General features: G+C 36.8%; 1 protein-coding gene and 1 pseudogene across 1 annotated transcript; one reads left to right on the top strand and one right to left on the bottom strand.

Moving 5' to 3' along the window:
- Positions 1–1778: 1778 nt before the first annotated feature.
- LOC127216236 (peptidyl-prolyl cis-trans isomerase D-like) lies at positions 1779–2908 on the bottom strand (annotated as a pseudogene).
- A 9393-nt stretch (positions 2909–12301) lies between these two features.
- LOC127216234 (olfactory receptor 734) lies at positions 12302–13243 on the top strand. Its single transcript, XM_051176859.1, has one exon. The coding sequence runs from the start codon at positions 12302–12304 to the stop codon at positions 13241–13243; it is 942 nt and encodes a 313-aa protein (XP_051032816.1).
- Positions 13244–23898: the final 10655 nt, after the last annotated feature.

Here is a 23898-nt window from a genome sequence, read left to right as displayed (position 1 = left end):
TTACTTCTTACAACCTACTATGTTAGAAGCTTCTTAAATTATATAAACGCAAATAAAATGAGTTTAAATCACGTTATGTTAAATAGGAAGAAGATGCCTTTAACAGGCACAAAAGGCTATCAAACATAAAGCCCAGTGTCAGATTACTACAATGTCTATCATGCAAGTTAAAATGGTGGCTGGTCTGGCAAGATGTGGTCATTGGAGCAATAGTGGCATAGATGTTATGGGGGTAACCAACTCATGATAATGAATTTAAAGTCCACTCTACAAGATGCAACTCACATTTGGTATTGTAAACCTGGCCACAAATTTGTGGTTGGGTTATAGTCCCTAGGAAAGAACATACTACTGTTATTTTGCTAAATGACCTATTTTTATACCAAACCTTATGTTCTTTCTTTCTCTCTCTCTCTCAAAACATAACAAAACAAAAACAAAAACCCCATAATACAAACACACACAGAGAAAGTCAAAGCAGATGAAGAAGAGGAAGAAGGGGAGGAAATCACTAACAAACAATGCCCCCAGTTTTCTTCAATACAGTATACAGGGTATATCAACCTCACTTCAGGGCAGGCCCCGTGGAGGCCCACAGAAGTGGTTCCATTTCATCTTGACTTAAGGTCAGAGAAATCAACCCTATTCTTGCTCTTTTAAGGTTAAACAATAGGATGTTTTGCCTAAGGTGTGGCTACTGGAGGTTTTGACCCTCAAGACAAAATTATAAGAAGTTAGAGTTAGGACGTGGTGACCAGATGTTTTGGGTATTGGTAACACTTGCTTGTTCTAGTACCATGGAAGTCTTTTGACTTACCCTTTTTATTGGGGTACATAAGGACAGTGAGTAATAAACTTGGGGCTTTTTTTCAGTATTCACTCAGTTCCCTCCTGACTCTATCTACTGTCTCTTGTCTATTTCTTTCCTTAATTCACATTCCCCTTCTTAGAAATGGATAGACTCATTGGCCAGATCCAACAAGGCCCCATGCCCAAGAGTAGTTGGCCAACATGGACATATTCTGTGGTTTTATCCATAGATAAATTCACTTCTGAACTCTTATTAGATAATCATCTTTTCATAGTAAATGGTGATTAGTACAGAAAGTGACGATTGTTCAGAGTATAAAGAATAGTAGAGTGTGGAGTTTGGGCATCTAAACTACATCCCTTCTCCAAAGGTCTAGAGATCAGTGCAGATGAAGAAGCAGAAATACTGTTGGATAGAAGAAGGAGTATGGATGGATTTGATTGAAACAAATTTTTTATATATATGAAATTCTCAAATAATAAAAAGCTACTGGATTCATTTATAGAATTAGGTGCTATGTTCTACAGGAGCAATTACTTTCCTTATTAATGTTGATCAAAACATCATGAATTATTTTGTGAATGATAGAGTTCTAAAATACAAGAATGGATGAGTGATCTATCACATTTGTTCTCCTAACTTTTTATGAATAACCAATATAGAAGATGAAAGATGACTTTATATTAAATTTTAAAATTAATTAATACACATGTATATGTGTGTTTTGAAAGCAAGTCCAATTCTGTAGCTTAGATTGGTCTAGAACTATGTAGCCTTGACTAGACTTAGACTTGTAATCTTCCAGCCTTAGCATCAGGAATGAGCCTCTGATCTGATCAAGCTTATACTTTTTTTTTTTTGCATTTCATAAAACTTTATTAAGACGAAACCTATGCCAGTACTTCTATATAAACAATGATGACAATCAAGGGAAAAGCACATGACAGATCATATATAGACAATAACTTACATTATCCTTTATATAATCAATGTGTAATATTTAAGTAGAATTTAATTCTCTTTAAGCAAACATTTTTGCATACACCACCTTCTCTTTGTCTTTCTGTGCCTTTATCATTTGTTTGGCTTTAAGCAATTCTGCCTAAATAGTTTTATCTCCTGGGGCTATCTCCTGTGTCTTCTTAAGATCAGCCAGTGCTTGATCATATTCTTTTAATCCTTGCCATCCTTGAGCTTTGCAGTATAATGCTTTGGTATTTGATGTGTCCATTTCAAGAGCCTCCAAACAATTGTCAATTGCTCTCTGCCAATTTAACATCTTCAATTTACAAGCACCAATATTCAGTACACAGCTTAAGGCTATAGGTTGCAGTTTAGATATATCTGCTTTCTCAATCTCTGCCTTTGAACTACCCATGTATCTTAAAACCTTTGCATATTTGTTAATAACCGTCTCCCAGTTCTGAGATTTGAAAAAAGTATTTCCAATGTTTTTTCTAAGTCTTCAGTTATTAATAAAATTTTATCTACATATATTAAACCTGTATCAGCATCCTCAGGGAAATCTGGATGATTGTCACCAGAGCCATCTTTGGGGAATATTCCCCAGTCATCCCCTTCTTTCAATTCTCCACATTCTGCAATAACACACAGTCTGGCAGGTTTTTCACCATTCACTTTGACATTTTCAAGCATCCTTGCTACACCTAGTCCTTTAATTACTTGACCAAATACCACATGTTTCTCATCCAAATGAGGAGTTGGAACTGTTGTGATAAAGAACTGAGAACCGATAATGAAAATTTTCATCTTAAACATTTTCACCATAAATACTTTCTCCACCTGTCCTATTCTGATTTGGGAAGTCTCCACCCTGAATCATAAACTTTTTAATAATTCAGTGAAAAGGACATCCTTTAAAGTGGAGAATTTTCCCAGTTGTGGATCCAGTGTCTTTTTCTCCTGTACACAAGGCACAAACACTATCTGCTGTTTTGGGAACAATATCTGTAAACAATTCTAAAACGTTTCTGCCAACTCACTTCCCACCGATGTCCACATCAAAGAAGACCCTCGGGTTCTTGGGGTTGGAGGGCTTGGCTGTCGGGGATGGGTGTGGCATCTTCTCTGCAGGCACTGGGAATCGGGACTCCTGTACTAGGTGCGTGAGAGTGTGACCTCAAACTTACACTTTTGTGTAGAACATTTGTAAATGTATTGTCTTCTGTCAAGTATATGTCTTTCTGTTTTCTTTTTTCATTCTTCATTTCCTTTTATCAATCTCATGCTGATTACTTTATCTTAGTTCAACTTCAAATAAGTAATACTGTGAAAATAATTTTCAAAAGAGTCAGATTAAGATCTGTTTGACAGAATAAAACTGAGTTAAAATCCCATGGTTCTATCATAGAAAATTTAATTTTCTAACTGTAAGAAAGTCATGTGGCAAGTAGTCTGTGGCAAGTAGTATTGTACATGTAGCAAATAGAATTTAATCAGATATTCACTAGTATTTTGTATGTGTGTATATATAAGGACACATATGAAATATACATATTACGTTATTCTACATCATAAACTTCTGCTCTTTTGTAACTACCCTTTTATTTTCTAATCCACAGCCTGTACCTGTAGAATGTGAGTTTTTGGTTTAAACCTTTTATTTATATGTGACAGATGCAGACACTTACTTTTCATAGCTAGTCGAGAGTTGTAGTTCAATTTATAGACTATTCTTGTTTTCCCAGGCATTGTATTCCTTGTGCCTACAATGATGTCTGAGATGTAGATAGTTATTTTATATATGTAGAAACATTGAATAAAATTAGAAATACTGTGCATATTAGTATTCAGTAATATGATTTCATCAAAACCATGGGTAAAGGCTGTGAAGATGACTTAGTGGGTACAGACACTTGCTGAAAACTCTTGGACCCACATGGTGGAAGGAGAAGGAGAAAACTCCTGCAAGTTGTACTCTGATTTCTGTGTGCTATGCATGCATGTACCCACATATATAAATAAATGAAATATAATAAAATAATAAAAATTTATGGTTTTAAAATGATTTATGCAGTCTTAAGATTGTATTTGGACATATTTCCATTTTTTCAGGTGAAGAAGTCTGTTGGCAGAGAGGAAGAAGAAAGATTATCAGAGGGCTAGAGGGATGGCTCATCTGTGAAATGCTAGGCTCACAACCAAAACTATAATAAAGACTATCATATGCATTGTAACAGTGCCACCCAAGCCCTGGGATATTAGCCATTTTTCTTAGTTCTGTGAGGAAAATGTATTTCTATTCTCCACAATGAACCATGCACCAACTTTTAAATTACTCCCTTGGTGTTTTCTTCCTCTTTGGCTATCTCTAGACTCCAGAGAATTGATTTTCAGGGTTACATCACATGATGTTAGTTAGCATATCGTCATATCAGGGCAAGAGCTGATAAATGCCAAATTATAGACAATGTAGCCTTCTCTGTGGATGTGAGGAGAGGAGTCTCCCACCTGATATTCATAGGCTCTGAACATACCCAAGCTGGCAAAGTAGTTGGTAGGTGGAAAATACTGTTACAATATTTATATAAATCATTTTAATTTTTAGACAGCACAAATATATTGATAGAAATAACTTAAAATCATGGGAGACCAGAACTATGAAGCAGAAAACCTAAAGAAAGCCTTGCATAAAGAACTGGGTGAGGTGGTGTCTGTGGTGTTATATTTGAAGGTACTAGAGTCAGTAGCACTAACACCTTTGAATATAAATAGGAAAAAAAATCAAATATATTTGCTTGAACCAATATTGTAGTAAATGAAAATCCTAGGATATAAATAAAATTAGGAGAGACTAAATGAGTTCACAAACAGGTTTGTAAGTATTTGCAAATTTTTCTCAAACTCATTTACTAATTTCAGAAATCCATTTAATCTGCTATTCCCCTTCACAAAGTATGGACCCCAAGCAACCCTGTGTCCAAGGAATTATGTCAAGCACCAGGTAGACATGGGACATGCTCTATGGCCTAATGGGGCCAAGTTTCCATTATATGTTTGTCAGAATCAAAGTTGGATTATTAAAAATCTCTATTGAAGGTGTAGGCAGATGGTTGCTCTGGGGGGTTCAGTTACTGTCTCTATGGAGCTTTCTATAAATTATTTATGCAAAATTTCAGGCATTTGAAAAGAAGCCTTTCTGACTGATGCTGAGGGATTGAGCAATAATAAATTATTAGCTGTCACATATGGCTATGGGTTCAGAAACTGGAAAGTTCTGGTGTTTACAAGTCAAATATTCTTAATTTGCTTTTTAAGATAGTTTTAGACTGTCAGTTTTCATATATAAGGGTAGTATTTCCATACAGAGAACTATAAACAGGCATCAAATGGTAGTATTTCAGAACTCATGGGTGCATGGTGGTTTCCATATTGAACTTCACTTAGAAAAGGGGATATAAATACACAAGTGTACATAATCATATATAATAATGTATATATGTGTGTTTATTAACAGCAGTGAAGGAAGTTATCGCTTGAGTGGTGAGTGGCATGGGAGGGTTTTGAGGGAGGGTAGCTATGAGGGATGGGAGGGAGGGAAGAGAGGGAGGGAAAAGAGGGAAGAAAATGATAAACTTCTATTTCAATGAAAACATTCAAATTAGCCTTCTTTAATGGAATCTCTCTGGTTATATTAACCACACAAGAGTAGACCCTAAGCCCAGCAGTAGACAGCCAACAGAGAACAAACTCAATGATACTTTTGTAGATTATTTTGGTGTCGTATTGATTTGTTTGATCACTTTTTTACTTTGATTTTTTTTTGTGAATATTATGGTTCTGTTTTTGCTTTTTTATGCATATGTTTGTGTGTGTTTCCTATATTTTTTCTTTTAAAAATTAACATTTTTATTCATTTGCCTTTTTTTTTTCCTGAAAAGAAAAATGTGGAATTTGATGTGGAATTTGATGGGTGGGGGAAGTAGGGAGAGGTTATGAGAGGAGTTTAGGGAGAGGAAAATATGATCAGAATATATTTTTGAAAATATTTTCAATAAAAATAAATAAGAAATTAAGAAATAAATATGCATGAAGATTTCAAAGAATAAATTATTGCTTAAAATTGAAATAAAAAGAAAGGGGGAATGATAGTAATAATTTGTTTCAGGTATATACTGGTATTTAAAAATTATTTTATCTTATTTTAATACATATATACATACTGTATAATGTCTATGTGGGGTTATGTGCACATGAGTGTAGGTGCTCATGGAGGCTGAAGAAGCTGGAGTTGTGTGAGCTCTCTAGTGTGAGTGTCGGGAACTGATCTTGACTCCTCTGCAAGCGCAGTAAGCACTTTTAACTGTTGAGCTGTCTCTTCAGCCACTTGCTGGGTATTTAAAAAATTTTACATGTATGCATTTATTACTCTGGTAATAAAGTCTCTAAGGTAGATATGATTATTATCCTATTCTACAGATGGATTCACTGTGACAGAGATAGATAAATGAATAACCAAAGTTACTCATCCAAGGGTTGTGTTGTGGTTAGAATAAAGACACAGATCTCTATTCACAAAATGATTTTCTGATTTTTAATTTGTATGTTTGTGTATGTGTATGTTTGAGGTAAATGCAGCAGATGAAACCTCAGCAGTTCTCAGATTAGGAGCAGAAATGCCCTTGTCCTAATGCTTTCTTCTACCAATGTGCTGTGTATATACAAAATCCAGCAAGTTTTGCATTTTAATATTTCCTGCTATTGTTTTTTAAAAAAATAATATTTATGGTTCCCAGGTCTTTACAAACACATTTGTATAGTGAATGTGCTTTTGTAACTCTCTCCTAATGTTTCAGACAATAATACAGGCAAGCTCAGTATTCTAAGAACAGGAAAATCAGTTTAAATTACTACTTTAGGTGTTGTGTATAATGACAGAAGTGATCACACCATGATTTGTCCTTATGATCATCACATAATTCTTAATTTACCATTCTGGATTTTACTCTCAGTACAACTTTGTTTTCATAGAGCATTAAAATTTATACATAAAGTTTTCCTTAAAAGTCTATTAAAATCTTAGTCAGGTGGTAGTGGCTCACACTTTTAATTCCAGCACTTGGGAGGCAGAGACATGTGGATCTCTGTGAGTTTGAGGCCAGCCTGGTCTACAGAGTAAGTTTCAGAACAGCCAGCAGCCAGGGATGTTACACAGAAAAACCTTATCTCTAACTCCTCCCCCACAAGTGTTAAAATTCTTTATATAATGACAGTGAGAAACTGTTGACAGCTAACTGACAAGTATTTTCAACCTCAGAGATTTTGTTGGCTGTGCCCGCTGTGACTCCAAATATTTCAGTTATTGCTCAAGGTTCTGTCCTCCAAACTAGAGAACTTGGCACCCAGTACATTATCCCACAGTTGATCAAATTTATTTTCTTGAAAAGCTTTTAAACATTAAAAGTATATATTGTAGTGTATGTGTATCTGCAGGTGGCATTTAGACATTTATTAGAACTATAAAGACAAGTCTCCTATTACATTACACTACCTGCTTTCATCATTGTCCCTGTGACCAGCAAGTTTGAGAGGAAAGTATACCTTCTGTCCTCTGAAGAGGATTTTTCAGGAAAAAAAGCCACTGGAAAGAAGCTATTAATATTCTATCCTTTTGTAACACTTTAACCTACCTATTGTCAGGTGTGTAACCTATAGGAATATAATGTTATTTTAAGAAAATAAAACAGGTTTTGCATATTTTTCTTTTGTAGATTTCTTTTCCTTCATTAGTATTGCACTTAATTTTCTTTCTGTTTTTGTTTGTTTTCTAGCCTCAATTTTGGCTATCATAGACTCCTCACATTCCATGCAAACAACATGAATGGGTTTTACCATTGTTAGCAAGACAAATTTCTGCGTAGACTCTAATTTTTCCCCAAAGCACTGGTTCCCTTGAGGAGGTCTCACAACTCACTCACCTATGGGGAAGGACTTTGCGCCCCTAGTTGTCTTTATAAGCATCCTCTAGGTACTACATCCCTAAAGGTTAAATAAAGAAGAGACACTTGCCAAGTGTTTTCACAAGGGGTGGGCTTTATCCAGAAATTTGGGTAGTAAAGTTGAGTGGATACAGGAAGAAGAAAAATTTCCCCTTCTTCAACCTTTCTAGTAATTTGTTATAAATAGTAGAAGAAATACCCTCCACATGCAGTCCATGGAAGAAATGGCCTGATTCAGTATTACATGAAGATTCCTGGCTATGGATTTTTACTGGCACAGTGCCCAGTCTTTCCTAGACTAAGGCAGAGCATGAATATATTTTATAGCAAGATCTAGGCCAGTTATATTATAGTCTTGGTAAGCTGCCAAATGAGCCTTGTTTTGCACACAGAGAATATAACATCTTATAAAATTTCTGTTATGATATCAATGTCCAATTAGCTTTGGTAGTATAACAATAGTAATGCTGAATCCCCTATAAAACCTGCCAATTGTGTCTCCTAAATATTTTCTAAACAAAATATTCACTTTTCTAAATAGCTATTGCTGTCTTCCATTGAACAGCTTTCTTTCTTCCACTCTAGTTTTTCCTCACACAGCACCTAAATAGTGATAGTCCTAAAATGTACGCTCACTAAGCAATCTCCTGGAGTTTATTATGAAACATAATGGAAGCAATTAAAACTTAACTTTATTATAGCAAGATGCATGACTTATTCTCTGTTGCATTGTTTTGCCTGTGTCAATTTTTTTGCATGTGTATGCATGTATGATATGCATAGTGTACATTTATATACATGTTTGAATATGCCAAGGTGCACATGCATGTACAGATGTATGCATGTGCATGTGGAGGCCTGAAGTTGGCAACAGGTATCCTACTTGATCACTCTTCACTTTTTAAAATTTAGTTTTACCTTTATTTATTTTGTGTGTGCATCTCTCTGCCTTCTGTCTCCTGTGTGTGTGTGTGTGTGTGTTTGTGTATGTGTGCACATGTGCTATGACTTTCATCTTATGGAAGTCAGGATAACTTGAAGGAGTTGTCTCTTTCATCTACCAACTGTATTCTGGGGATTAAACTCAGATTGTCAGTCTTGGTGACAAGTGCCTTTTCCCACTGTGCATATCATTGGTCAATTTTTTTTTTATTATGGCATGGTCTTTTGCTGAATCTGGAGCTCACCAATCCTGGCTTGTCCTAGGTATCTTCTCGCCCTAGATATCTTCCCATGTCTGCCTCCTGAGTGATGGAATTACAGGTGCTACCATTCCTGCTTGCTTTTGATGTGAGTTCTGTGGATGCAAACTCCCGACTTTACAAGTGTGTGGCAAGTACTTTGTCTACAGAACCAACTCATCAGTTCCAAGTTTGACAACTGACAGTTACTCTACTTCTTTGATGGAGAGCATAGAGCAGGCCAGAGGAGAAATTAGATGATATACAAACAATCAGAAGGGCATTCTAATTCCCATTAAAATGCTAAAAAAACATAAGGTCTTGTAACAGTGTTTATTTCTTTGAGCTATTCCTCTTCTTTCCTTAATAAAGAGAAGTCATTTGATTAAGAACTACTAAATTAATCATTTTTATTTGCTTTCATAAGAGCAGAATCTCCACAGTGGGTATTGGGATGTGCTGGATGCTCTCTGTGGAGATCTTCTTGATGGTCAGAATGTTCATTCAGCAGAGATTATCAATGAGTTCGTTATTATACTATCATTACATATATGTGCTATGTCATTTTAGGGAGGCGGTGGACTGCCTTTTCTGGTAAGTAAAGAGAAGCCACTACTTTATGAAATCTCCATAAATATGCCATAATAGGTTAACATGTTTTAAGATGGCTTAGTGTTGAAAGCAGGAATAATACTTTTCTTTTGATTTAAATTGTTCTAAGCTGAACTTTAAACTTCTTGGTTGCACTATGATTTGTAACTCACCGAGGCTGACACTGGGCTGCTCATGAATGAAGATAGGTACTTTTTGTCTGAGCAGTGTCACACTACTGAGTTTTCTGAATATTTCTGTTTTGTCTGGAATGCTCTGGCCTTTCTTCTTGTACTCACCTGTTAGCTCTCTTTAAAACAGTGACACTCTAGCATTGAAAGTCATACCCTGCTTATTATAATTATGAACAAATTGACATAGTAGGCTAAAAGGAAGAAACATTAGATTTCTTTAACAATGTACATAGTGCCTATAAGAACCAGTCACATCCACATGGTTTGATAAAACTCTAACTTGTGTTTCATACTTACTCTTGTTAAGCAAAACTGAGGGAATGCAATACTACATAGCAAATCAGGAAACCCAAGTAGCGCCATAGTCACAGCTGGCCGTTGATGATGAGAAATCCTTCGGAGACCGAACCTTACTTCAAAGAGGACATGTGTTTAGAAAGCAGATGTCTCATTTTCTCTCCCCATCTCTTTTGTTGCTGTTGCTGTTGATTGCCTCTTGCTCGTAGCACAGGCTGGACTTTTACTCTCTATGTGAGGCAGCCTGTCTTCAAACTTGTGATATTTCTGCCCCAGCCCCCTGAGCTTGGATCATGAGCATGTGCTATCACACTTTGGCTTGACTGTCTTCTTTATATTTGATTTCTTCTTAGTAGTGTTGCACTTAATACTGAATCTTCAGCAAAGATTTTAGGATAATTTTATTCTTACTTTCTCTTGGAAATGGTAGACGTAATCAGTATGATCCAGTGTGCTACAATGGCAAGCATGCCTGTTTCTCAGGCGACTGATCTTTTCTCCTGCCTTTTCTGAAGTAGTGGATCAGCTTCACAGTGAATGTGGTGGTAAGCACAGAGGGTTTGATTTCAGGCAGAGGATTTTTAATTTAAATTTTTTGTATTATATATTTTGATCATGTCTTTTTTTCCTTCCCCAACTCATTACAGATCCCCCTCACCTCCCTACCTACTCAACTCTACTGGGTATATTAACTATACTGCAGGCATGCTCCATGCCCAGGGGTAGTTGGCTAATATAAAGCAGACTTCAAGGTCTTTTTGTTTTGTTTTTGTTTCTTCATGGGTTTGTTTCGTCTTTGTTTTGTCTGAGTATTTTTTGATATTTTTGTTTGTTTTGAGGGGGTTGGTATTTTCTTTCCTCCCTCCCTCCCTCTCTCCCTCCCTCCATCCCTTCCTTTCTTTCTTTGTCTTATTTTACATATCGATCCCAGTTCCCTCTACCTCCCTCCCTCCCTCCCTCTCTTCCACCCTCCCATGCCCCCTAACTACCCTCCTCTCCCCTCCCCTCTCCCACTTCACAGGTAGGGTGATGCCTTCCAGGACTGGTCAACATGACAGATTTTGTTGGGTGGTGATATTTTCACACTTACACCCTGCATCCTGTCTTCAATTTCTGTTTACCCCTTACCAAGGCTTAAGCAATAAACTTTTTGTTATTCATTCACTGAACATAAAATCATGGGATTTTTTTTTTTTTTGAGACAGGGTTCCTCTGTATTATTTTGGAGCCTGTCCTGGATCTAGCTCAGTAGAGCAGGCTGGCCTCAAACTCAGAGATTCACCTGCTTCTGCCTTCCGAGTGCTGGGATTGAAGGAGTGCACCACCAATGCCCAGCAGGATTTTTTAAAAAATATAAATTAAAACGAAGTCCTGGAGGTTGGGGAGAAATTTCAGTGGTGTTTGGGGATCTATAAGCTATTCCCAGAACCCATGCTCTGCTCTTCATAGACAGCCATGACTCTGGCTCTAGGTGGAGCTGAAGATTATTAGAGTCAGGCACTAGTATGTGCATATGCAAACACACACATGCACACATGCATGTGCACACACACACACACACACACACACACACACACATACCTGTAATTAAAAATAATTAAACAAATTAAAAGCCACAAAGTACTGAAAGATCAGTGTACTTAAGTTTTACAAATTAGCAGGATTTCCCAGAAAAAATGATCTAGAGAGAAGAGGCTACATTTCCATATTTGACAACTGCAAGAATCAGTAAGCACATTGTTAACAAAACTGAGTGTTTAAAGGAAGGGTAGATATTTGAAGAAAGAATTGCCAATGAATTTTGTAAAAAAATAGAATTTTACAGCAATAAAAATTTTAAAGCAATATTTGGCTTTCAGGTATGTGACACTGTCCTGTAGTATGTTTTTTAAGTGCCTCACATATTTCATACAGTTTCAGTATTTCCAATTTATGAGATCATCATTTACTTTCTGTATCTTGTTTTTTTGCTTGCAAGCATGTCCATCCATAACATGACTATCTGATGCCCATGAAGACCAGAAAAGAATGTTGGATACTCTGGGAATAAAATTAAAGATTAGTATTAGCAGCCTTGTGAGTGGTAGAAACTGAACTGACATTTTCTGCAATAGCAATGAGCCATCTTCCAATCCCCCAATGCAATAACTTAATGTTAAGAATATGCTATAATTTTGACAAAAGTAATATAATTATAATTAAATACTATTTGGAGTAATTATATTTTCTTTTATTTTCCATAGCTACAATGGAAACTTATTTGAAGAAATGGAGCCTGTAAATGATACCACAGTGACAGAGTTTGTTCTTACTGGTCTATCTCAGACTCGAGAAGTTCAGCTAGTCCTGTTCGTTATATTTTTATCCTTCTATCTATTTATACTTCCAGTGAATATCCTTATTATCTGTACTGTCAGGCTTGATCCCCACCTGAGTTCTCCCATGTATTTCCTGCTGGCTAATCTAGCCTTTCTTGATATTTGGTACTCCTCTATCACAGCACCTAAAATGCTTGTAGACTTCTTTGTGGAAAGGAAGATAATTTCCTTTGGTGGGTGCATTGCTCAGCTTTTCTTTCTGCACTTTGTTGGGGCCTCTGAGATGTTCCTGCTCACAGTGATGGCCTTTGACCGCTATGCTGCTATCTGCCGTCCTCTCCATTATGCTACCATCATGAACCGACGTCTGTGTTGTATTTTAGTGGCTCTCTCCTGGACAGGGGGCTTCATTCATTCTATAATACAGGTGGCTCTCATTGTTCGACTCCCATTTTGTGGACCCAACGAGTTGGACAATTATTTTTGTGACATCACACAGGTTGTCCGGATTGCCTGTGCCAATACTTTCAGGGAGGAGTTGGTGATGATCTTTAGCAGTGGCTTGATTTCTGTGGTGTGCTTCATTGCTCTGTTAATGTCTTATGCCTTCCTTCTGGCCATGCTCAAGAAACACTCAAGTTCAGGTGAGAGCACCAGCAGGGCCATATCTACCTGCTATTCCCACATCACCATAGTAGTGCTAATGTTTGGACCATCCATCTACATTTATGCTCGTCCATTTGACTCATTTTCTCTAGATAAAGTGGTATCTGTGTTTCACACTGTGATATTTCCTTTACTCAACCCCATCATCTATACATTGCGAAACAAGGAGATAAAGGCAGCCATGAAAAAGTTGGTGAATAGATATATTTTTTGTAAAGAAAAGTGAAAAATATGTTTTATATTCTATGAAAGTAGGAAGTGGTGGAAGTGTTGCTTTTACTTCCTCTTATATGAACTCTAAGATTTATTTATTTTTATTTCATGTGTATAAATGTTTTCTATCCATCTATGTATGTGTACTATATGCATGCCTAGTGCCACAGAAGTCAGAACTAGAATTATAGAGGATTGTAAGCCAGTATGTAGGTTCTGGGAACAAATCTGGATCCTCTGTAAGAGCAGAAGGTACTTCAACCACTGAGTCCCTTATCTGTTTTATTTTTTAAACTCATCTTTTCCTACATTTCCCTTTAAATTAAAATACAAAGGTACTAAAATGGAAACAAATTTACACCTATATCTTGAAGTATCAAGCAGACCATTGTTAGAATTTAGATTTAATAATGGTCTCCAAAAACATACATTTTCATTAATTGTTCACCGAGTAACTACTTTAATAATGTTGTGAAATAAAAATGAGATTTTGTAGATGTGTTCATTACACACTTGAAGAAGTGGCCAGCAGTAAACATAATTTTATGTCAACAAGCTAAGTATTGCTGTTGTGTTTTCATTCTTGGCACACCAGGAGTTTTTGGCAAAATGTGTTTCTGAGCCTGGAAAATATTGTTTGTTTTTCCCTTTATTTCCAATTCTCTCAGATGTGATAGAAATTGAGGATTCTGTTCCATAAGCTATCTCTACTCCTATCTCATGGGGCACACATTGAACAACAATACCAACAAGTCTCAAGTTTTGCCAATTATGGAAACAATATTTATGTATTCAGAACACCATATAATTTGTTTGCTATGTGATTTTTCCTATTTCAAATGTATTCTCCAATCAATTCACATTTTTTTTATACTCTAGAAATAATCTTCAGAGTAAAGCCAGGCCTGAAGGAAAAGGGCTACAGGCTGACTGGGATCAGTAGACATATAGCTGCATGCTTTAAACACAAACCTTGTATCTCCTTTGTCGCTTTTGTTTGTTTACTATGCTTGATGATTTCCCATGCCATATTACTTTAAATAAATTTAGCATTAAATTAATGTTTAAATTTTGCATTATAGATTAGTCACTTCAATTAAATCAAAATTTATATAGGTGATACACTTACTTAGATATGATATACTCCATGGACTAGTAAACTGTTTAGTAGAGGTTTAGTTCTTATTCTCTGTTGTTTAGAACTTAATTACTGACCATATTTCAGAATATAAAAGGTAGCTATGAATCCATGAATGATTAAAAATAATTCCAGAGATAGCATTTATTATTACTACTCACTTACTTACAGAGATACATTTCTTATTTAGGAGATAATTCATGCCTGACCCAATATAACTCAAGTACACAAGAAAGTTGGTGGTATATAATGTTGACTGATTGCTTTGAACTTATTCTTTATATTGACATTCTTCATTTTTTTGTGCTTAACATGACTTCTTTTCTAGGAGCACAATGACACAGAGTGGAATTCTGCTTCCTGAATAATGAATTGACTCTTCATCACCTGGAAATGAGTCCAACTGTAGGCTTCTATGAGTTTTGAAACATTTTTAAGAGCCCTAAAATGCAAAGGACATATACATACATAATAAATAATGGATTATGTTTCCAAATCTTATATTATTTTGTTTGATTTCTTCAAGATCAGAAGCAGCTAATATAGGGTCAGAAGTAGTTTTTGTTTTATAATTTATGCTTGTGTAGTTATTTATATTATTTGAAAAGAGACCATTCACTTTCTCAGGTTTTTAAAGACCAGTATAAGAATATTTGCTGAATATATTGGAGTTAATAATGAAAAGGCAAAGAAACAGTAGAATAATAATTATTTATTTAGAAAAATTGTCTGAAGCTAAGAGTTAATATTGACAGGAAAAGGGGAACCTTTGGCAAACTACTGAATCATGACCTAGCCTGACTCATGGAAGAGATAATTAAATTAAAAATTAGGGGAAACATTTTGCCATTCCCATCAGTAGATGAGTGGAGATGATTTTTAATATATCCAACAAAAATTCTTAGGTTTAATTTCCAAGCAAACATTACATTTTTCCGGCTTTTAGTCATGAAAAATAAAGTTCACTAGAATTACAGAATGAATGACTATATGAATATGGTCTATCCCACTGAATTAATTGCCCCTAAATGCCAATAGTGCTCACACTGAGAACTAACTTATATAACAAGCAATAGCAGGAGAGACAGACATTATTCACACCATGCATTATCCTGATACAGCCAGTGCTACAGTACCATCTCTCAGTAATCCAGCTCCATCACACACAAATCCCAATTTGCTGAGAGTCTTTTCTCCATGTAAAGTATTATTATGCATTTCCTCATGGTTAAGTTAAACAATCCTTTACTTTTTTTCTCCTTTTGTCTTCCAGTCTCTGTTACTCTGTTTTTCCCCTCAAGAGACTTTTGTTGAAGTTCTATTTTCAAAACCATAAAAAAATTTTTAGATTATTTTTAATTTTTTTTTATTTTACATATCGATCCCAGTTCCCTTTACCTGCTTTGCTCCCTCCCTTCCTCCTTCTTTCCTTCTCACCCACCCTCTCATGCCCCCCCCACAACATTCTCCTTCCATCCCCCCCACTCCACATGTAGGGTGATGCCCTCCAGGGGGGGTCATCTAAATCTGTCAAGTCATTTGGAGTAGGGCCTAGGCCTTCTTTCCTGAATCTAGGTTAAGGGAGTATCCCTCCATGGGGGATGTGTCTGAAAGGTCCTTTTGTGCACCAGGAATATATCCTGGTTTTACTGTCTGAGGTCCCTTAGACTGCTCAGGCCTTCTAGCTGAGACCCATATTCAGGGGGTCTGAGTCAGTCCCATGCTGGATTCCCAGCTATCAGTCTGGGGGCCATTTAGCTCCTCCTTGTTCAGGTAAGCTGTCTCTATGTGTTTCTGCAGCCTGGTTTTGTCCGTCCTATCTGCATCTGGATTCTAGTTCGGCTCAGTGTTTAGTTGTGGTTGTCTGCCTCTGTTTCTATCAGCTACTAGATGAGGGCTCCATGATGGTGGATAAGTTAGTCGTTGATCTCATTATCAATGAAGGGCATTTATGGTAGCCTTTCCACTGTTGCTCAAATTGTTAGTTGGGGTCAGACTTGTAGGACTCTGGACATTACTCTAGGTTTAGTTTTCTCTTCAAACCTATAATGGCTCTCTCTTTTATAGTCTCTCTCTCTCTCTCTGTGTGTCTCTCTCTCCCTCTGTCTCTCTCTCTGTCTCTCTCTCCTTCTCTTTTCTATCATCTATTCCTCCCTTGACTCAATCTTCCTAGTCTCACATGCTTTCTTCTCCTCTCCTTCTCTTTCTCCTAGTTCCCGCTCAACTCACTACCCCCCCCCCATTCCCCATATGCTCTAGAGATCATGTCCCTTTCCCCTTCTGTGAGGGAACCTTATATGAATCTCTTAGAATACAATCTCTACCTTGTATCCTAGTTTCTCTGACAGTGTGAATTACAGGCTGGTGATCCTTTTCTCTATGTCTAAAATCCATATATGAGTGAGTACATACCATGTTCCTCTTTTTGTGACTGGGTTACCTCATTCAGGATTGTTTCTTTAAGTTCCATGCATTTGCCTATGAATTTCAAGATTCCATTCGTTTTTTTTTTTTCTGCAGAGTAGTATTCCATTGTGTAGACGTGCCACATCTTCTTTATCCATTCTTCAGTTGAGGGGCATCTAGGATACTTTAGTTTCTTAGGTTCTTGCTATTACAAATAATGCTACTATGAACATAGTTGAGCATATGTCTTTGTTGCATGTATGTGGATCATTTGGATATATGCCTAAGAGTGGGATTGCCGTGTCCTGTAGTAGACTGATTCCCATTTTGCTGAAGAACCGCCATACTGATCTCTAAAATGGCTGTATGAGTTTGCACTCCCACCAGGAGTGGAAGAGTGTTCCCCTTTCTCTACATCCTCTCCAGCATAAGTTGTCATTGGTGTTTCTAATTTTAGCCATTCTTGCAGGAGTAAGATGGTATCTCAAAGTTGTTTTGACTTGCATTCCCCTGATAGCTAGGGATGTTGAGCACTTTTTAAAGCGTATTTCAGCCTTTTTGATTGCCTCTATTGAGAGTACTCTATTCAGTTTTGTACCCCATTTTTTAATAGGGTTATTTGGTGTTTTGTTGACTAGTTTCTTGAGTTCTTTTTATATTTTGGAGATCAGACCTCTGTCAGATGTAGGATTGGTGAAGATCTTTTCCCAGTCTGTGGACTGCCTTTGGTCTTGTTAACTGTTTCCTTTGCCTTACAGAAGCTTCTAAGTTTCAGGAGGTCCCATTTATTAATTGTTGATCTCAGTCTCTATGCTACTGGAGTTATGTTCAGGAAGTGGTCTCCTGTACCAATTTGTTCAAGGGTACCTCCCATTTTCTTTTCTAAGAGGTTCAGTGTGGCTGGATATATGTTGAAGTTTGATCCATTTGGAGTATACTTTTGTGCATGGCAATAGACATGGGTAGATCTGCAGTCTTCTACATACCATCATCCAGTTGTGCCAGCACCATTTGTTGAAGATGCTTTCCTCCTCCCATTGTATACTTTTAGCTGTTTTGTCAAAAATCAGGTGTTCATAGGTGTGTGGGATAATGTCAAGATTTTCAGTTCCATTGCTCAATTTCCTTGTTCTACTTGTCTATTTTTGTGCCATTACCAGGCTGTTTTCACAACTATAGCTCTGTAGTAGAGCTTAAAGTCGGGGATGGTGATGCCTCCTGAAGTTCCTTTATTGTACAGGGTTGTTTTGGCTATCCTGGATCTTTTGTTTTTCCATATAAAGTTGATTATTATCCTTTCAAGATCATTGAAGAATTTTGCTGGGATTTTAATAGGGATTGCAATCTGTAGATTGCTTTTGGCAAGATTGCCAATTTTACTATGTTTATCTTACCTATCCAAGAGCATGGGAGATCTTTCCATTTTCTGGCGTCTTCTTTAATTTCTTTCTTTAGAGCCACAAAGTTCTTATTATATAGGTCTTTCACTTGTTTGGCAAGCATTACCCCAAGATACTTTATGTTGCTTGTGGCTATTGTAAAGGGTGATGTGTGTCTGATTTCTTTCTCAGCCCCTTTGTCATCTGAAAGAAGTAGGGCTACTGATTTTTTTGAATTTATCTTGTATCCTGCTAGTTTGCTGAAGGTGTTGATCAGCTGTAGGAGTTCCCTGGTAGAGATTTTTGGGTCACTTATGTAAACTATCATATCATCTGCAAATAGTGAAAGTTTGACTCCTTCCATTCGAATTTGAATCCCATTGATCTCCTTTTTTTGTTGTCTTATTGCTTTAGCTAGAACTTCAAGTACAATATTGAAGAGATATGGAGAGAGAAGGCAGCCTTGTTTTGTTCCTGATTTTAGAGCATCTCTCCATTCAGTTTGATGTTGGCTATTGGTTTATTGTATGTTGCTTTTATTATGTTTAGCTATGTTCCTGTTATTCTTGATCTCTCCAAGACCTTTATCATGAAAAGGTGTTGAATTATGTCAAAGGCTTTTTCAGCATCTAGAGAGATGATCATGTGGATTTTCGTGTTCAGTTTGTTTATATGGTGGATCATGTTGATATATTTTTGTATGTTAAACCATTCCTGCCACCCATGGATGAAGTCTACTTGGTGAATGATTTCTTTGATGTATTCTTGTATTTGGTTTGCCAGTATTTTATCGAGTTTATTTATTTATTTATTTATTTATTTATTTATTTTTACATCAATGTTCATGAGGAATATTGACCTGTAGTTTTCTTTCTTAGTTGTGTCTTTGTGTGGCTTGGGTACCAAGGTTATTGTGACCTCATAAAAAGAGTTTGGTAATGAACCTTCTGTTTCTATTGTGTGGATCAATTTGAGAAGTGTTGGTATTATCTCTTGCTTGAATTTCTGGTAGAATTCTGCACTGAAGCCATCTGGTCCTGGGCTTTGTTTAGTTGGAAGGCTTGTGATGACTACTTGTATTTTGTTAGGGGTTAAAGATGTATTTAAGTTGTTTGTCTATTCTTGATTTAATTTTGGTAAGTGATAGTTATCCAGAAATTTGTCAATTTCCTTTGAATTTTCAAATTTTGTGGAGTGCAGGTTTTCAGAGTATGACCTGAAAGTTGTCTGGATTTCCTCAATGTCCGATGTTATGTCCCCTTTTGTTTCTAATTTTGTTAATTTTCATGTTTTCTGTCTGCTTTTTGGTTAGGCTTGATACATGTTTGTCTATCCTGCTGATTTTCTTGAAAAACCAACTCTTGGTTGCATTGATTCTTTGTATTGCTTTCATGGTTTCTATTTCATAATTAATTTTTTCCTGGCATCTACTCCTCCAGGGTGAGTTAGCATCTTTTTGTTCTAAGGGTTCAGTTGTGCTGTTAATTCTCTAATGTGACTGTCTTCTGTTTCTTCATTTGAATGAACTTCCCTCATAGCACTGCTTTCAAGGTGTCCCAAAAGTTTGGGTATGTTGTGTCCTCATTCTCATTGAGTTTTAGCAAGTCCTTAATTTCTTCCTTCATTTCTTCTTTGACCCAGGTATGGTGCAATTTCACATTGTTCAGTTTCCATGAGTTTGTAGGGTTTCTGCTATTTGTGTTGTTGTTGAATTCCAACTTTAAAGCATGGTGGTCTGATAAGATACAGGGGACTATTCCAAATTTTTTTATATCTGTTGAGGTTTGTTATGTCACCTAGTATGTGGTAGATTTTTAGAGAAGGTTCCATGTGGAACAGAGAAGAAGGTATATTCTTTTGTGTTCGGATGGAATGTTCTATAGATGTATGTGAAACCCAATTGAGACATAACTTCTGTTAGTTTGTTCATTTCTTTGTTAAGTTTCTGACTTGTGGTTCTATCTAGTGGTGAGACTGGGGTTTTGAAGTCTCCCACTATAAGTGTGTGAGGTTTTATGTGAACTTTGAGTTTTAGTAGCTTTTCTTTTACCAATGTTGGTGCCTTTGTATTTGGGGCATAGATGTTCAGAATTGAGACTTTGTGCTGATGGATTTCTCCTGTGATCAATAGGAAATGACTGTCTTCTTCTCTTTTAATTGATTTTAGTTTGAAGTCCAACTTGTTAGATAGTAGGATAACCATACCTGCTTGCTTCTTGGGTCCATTTGATTGGAAGATCTTTTCACAGCCCTTTACCCTGAGGTAATGTCTATCTTTTAAGCTTAGATGGGTTTCTTGTATGCAGCAGAAGGATGGATTCTGTCTTTGTATCCATTTTATTAGCCTGTGTCATTTTATAGGTGAGTTAAGACCATTAATGTTGAGGGAAAGTAGGAACTATTGATTGTTAATGCTTGTTTGTTTTAGATTTGTTGTTGGCAGCGGTGTTGTGAATTTGTTTGCCTTGCTTTACCCTTGGGTTCTGGTGAAGTGGGATTATCTATTGCCTATGTCTTTTTGAGCATAGTTAACTTCCTTGGGTTGGAGTTTTCTTTCCAGAACTTTTTGCAGGACTGGATTTGTAGATATATATTGTGAAAATCTGGCTTTGTCATTAAATATCTTGTTTTCTCCATCTATAGTGAGTGAGAGTTTTGCTGGGTGTAGTAGCTTGGGCTGGCATTGGTGAACTCTTAGTACTTGTGGTACATCTATCCAGGACTTTCTGGCCATGGAGAAGTCAGGTGTAATTTTGATAGCTCTGCCTTGATATGCTAGTTGGCCTTTTTGCTTCACTGCTCTCAATATTTTTTCCTCATTCTGTATTAGGAATTTTGATTATTATGTGCCAAGGGGTCTTTTTAATTTGGTCCAGCCTAGTTGGTGTTCTTATACTTTCATGGGCATGTCCTTCTCCTGATTGGGAAAGTTTTCCTCAATGATTTTGTTGAATATGTTTTCTGTACCTTTGATCTGGGCTTCCTCCCCTTCTTCTATGCCTATTATTCTTAGGTTTGGCCTTTTCACAGTGTCCTACATTTCCTGAATATTTTGTGTTAAGGATTTGTTGGATTTACAATTTTCTTTGATTAATTTATTTCCTCTAGTTTATCTTCTGTTAGTTATGCTTGTGTCTGTAGTTCCTGATCATTTGCCCAGTTTTTCTATTGTCTCTATTTCAGTTTTCAAGTCCTGAACTGTTTCCTTCACCTGTTTAATTTTTTTTTGGGCTTTCCATACTTCCTTTAAGAGATTTGTTAATTTCTTCTATTTTTTTCTGTGATTTTTTTCTATTTCTTTAAGGGATTTTCTCACATTGTCTTTGTAGGACTCTATCATTTTTATAAAGATATTTTTAAGTCATTCTCCTCTGCTTCATCTGCTTTGGGGTGTTTAGGTCTTGTTGGTGTGGAGTCCCTAGCTTCTGGCAGTTTCTTGCTTGTGTTTCTATTGTAAGGTGTTTTTTTGTATTGCAGTCTTCCTATAGCTTCTTCCAGTAGGTGTAGGTGGGGTCTCTCTCTCTTTCTATGGTATTCCTCAGGTGGGCTTAGGTGGGTCAGAGGTTCGATGCCTGTAAGTCTGGGTTGTCCAAGATCTCTAGGAAGTCTATCCTCAGGCAGGGACCTGGTGATGGGGGTCAAAGATCAGGCTCCAGCATAGGCCTGGCGAAGGGGGTCAAAGATCCAGCAGGGATTCAGGATGGTCCCATGGGGGATAGGCTTATCTCTGGAAAGGGCCCAGAACTCCAGCAGAGGACTGGGTGGTGGGGGTAAGAGATCAGCAAGGCAGAGATTCAGGGTGGTCCCATGTGGATAGTCAGGTCTAGTGTGCTTAGAGCAGCTGCAGGCCAGGAAGTTCCCTGAAGATGGCAGGATTGTTGGATCCACTCTCTGTTCCAGTGCTCAACCAGAGTGGTGGTACAGTGGGCTAGGTTGGTCACAAGGTAAGGGGAGGGCAGGCTCTTAGCAGAGTAGGGGTGGTTGTGTGTCAGAGCCGCAGGAGTGCTCTCCCTGGGCGGAGGGAGTGAGATTTGGGCCAATCCAGGGAGTTCCCAGGGAAGGGTGTGTGTGGGGATTCAATCAGGACTGGTTCCAGACTCACCTCTAGCAGAGGCCAGAGATGGGGGTCAAAGATCCAGTAGGCAGGTCAAAACCATAAAATTATAGACTTAGTAACTTAATTCCTTTAGCCAAAGACTGAAATTGTATTTAATTAGATTGTTTTGTATGAAACTTTAAACCTTGATTTTATTTATCTCATTTTATTTTTGCTAACCTCAATAGGATGCAGGTGGACCTTACTGAATCTGACAAAAGTCCTCAGCTGTATATTACATTTCTCCTACTTGTAATGACTAAGAAATGCTCATCAGATGTTCAAATTATGTGATCATACAAATAATGACACAAAATGCTGTGGGCAATAGTTTGGAAAAACATGTCCTGGAGATCCATAGCTTTCTTTAGTAAGACATAAAGTTCATCCAGGTCTATTAAAACTAGGTTAGTTGACCTATCCTGCTTTACTCTAAAATCTAATTTACTATATATAAATGCAAAAGTAAAAAAAAAAGTCTTACAGATAAAGGTGTGAACTTTAAGACATCATGCCCAAAATTATTTAATTAATTCACTTATTTTTATTTTTCCAGCTGTGTGATGAAAGTCTAGGAAGTTGTTTCCAAGAACCCTTTTTAAAGGAATTCCTGGGGGTGGATAAGCTTTAGATAATGATGTAAAGTGTAAGAAGCTAGAATGAAAGACTGGTATTATGTATAAAAATGTTAAGCTTATTACAATATGTTTGCATTGGCTATATCTTGATAATCAACTAAAAACCAAGAGCTGGGCACACCTGTGGAGTGTTTTTATTTATTAGATCATTTCAAGTGGGAATACCCCCTATAAATCTGGATCATTTGAGGTCAGGTCAGGGGACCCACCCCAAATATTGTGGTGGCAGTCTGCAGAGAAGGGTATTAAAGAAGGAAGTTTTTGATTTCTTATCTCCTCGTTCCCTCTGTGGCTGGAAAGTTCATCTGTCCTGTTACTGAGGCATTCCTTCATTGATATTAGAATCTGTTTCTTCAGGATTCTAGCATAGACTAAAGACCAGCAGCACCAGAGTTGGATTGCTGAGATAGCTTGTCTCACAGACTGATACAAACAAAACAAAACAAGACCATTGGCCTTTCCATTGGGAGACATTCATTGCTGGACTACTCTCATACTCCACTCCAATAAATCTGTTCCTCTAGAGAACCCTAGGTGAAACAATATTAAACTAATAACATATGACAAAAGTCAAGGTAGGGATGGCAAAGTGAAATAAAATTTCAGGAAAACATGGAGTTACAGTAATTTATTACATTTCCATCCTGAACATTTCACTAAAAATAGATACAGATGTTGGATAAACATCTTTAGACATTGTCAAAATTAAACTCGTACATCATACAAAGTATTAGCAGTCTAAAAGTAAAATGAAATTTTGAGTTCAGAGTGATAAATGAAGAAAAATTGCTGTATGGGAAACTTTACAGTGAATACACATTCTGTTTTTCAAGGCTGGAGAGAAGAAATAGAGGTGGCAAACCAAGGCTCACATAATGATACACTTGCAACCAGCAGAGGTCACCAAAAGATTCATTTTCAGTGTGGTAATAAAGCAATTCTTTACAAATCCCTCACTAATAAGATACAGGAGAAAAAAAAAAAAGACTCATTAATTCTATGGATGCAAGT

This window comes from Phodopus roborovskii, unplaced genomic scaffold, assembly GCF_943737965.1.
Source record: "Phodopus roborovskii unplaced genomic scaffold, PHOROB, whole genome shotgun sequence".
Lineage (NCBI taxonomy): Eukaryota > Metazoa > Chordata > Mammalia > Rodentia > Cricetidae > Phodopus > Phodopus roborovskii.
This window is presented reverse-complemented; position numbering and strand designations above follow the sequence as displayed.

Coding starts and splice junctions, on each gene's coding strand:
- LOC127216234 (XM_051176859.1), top strand. CDS start 12,302: ATGGAGCCTGTAAATGATACCACAGTGACAGAGTTTGTTCTTACTGGT.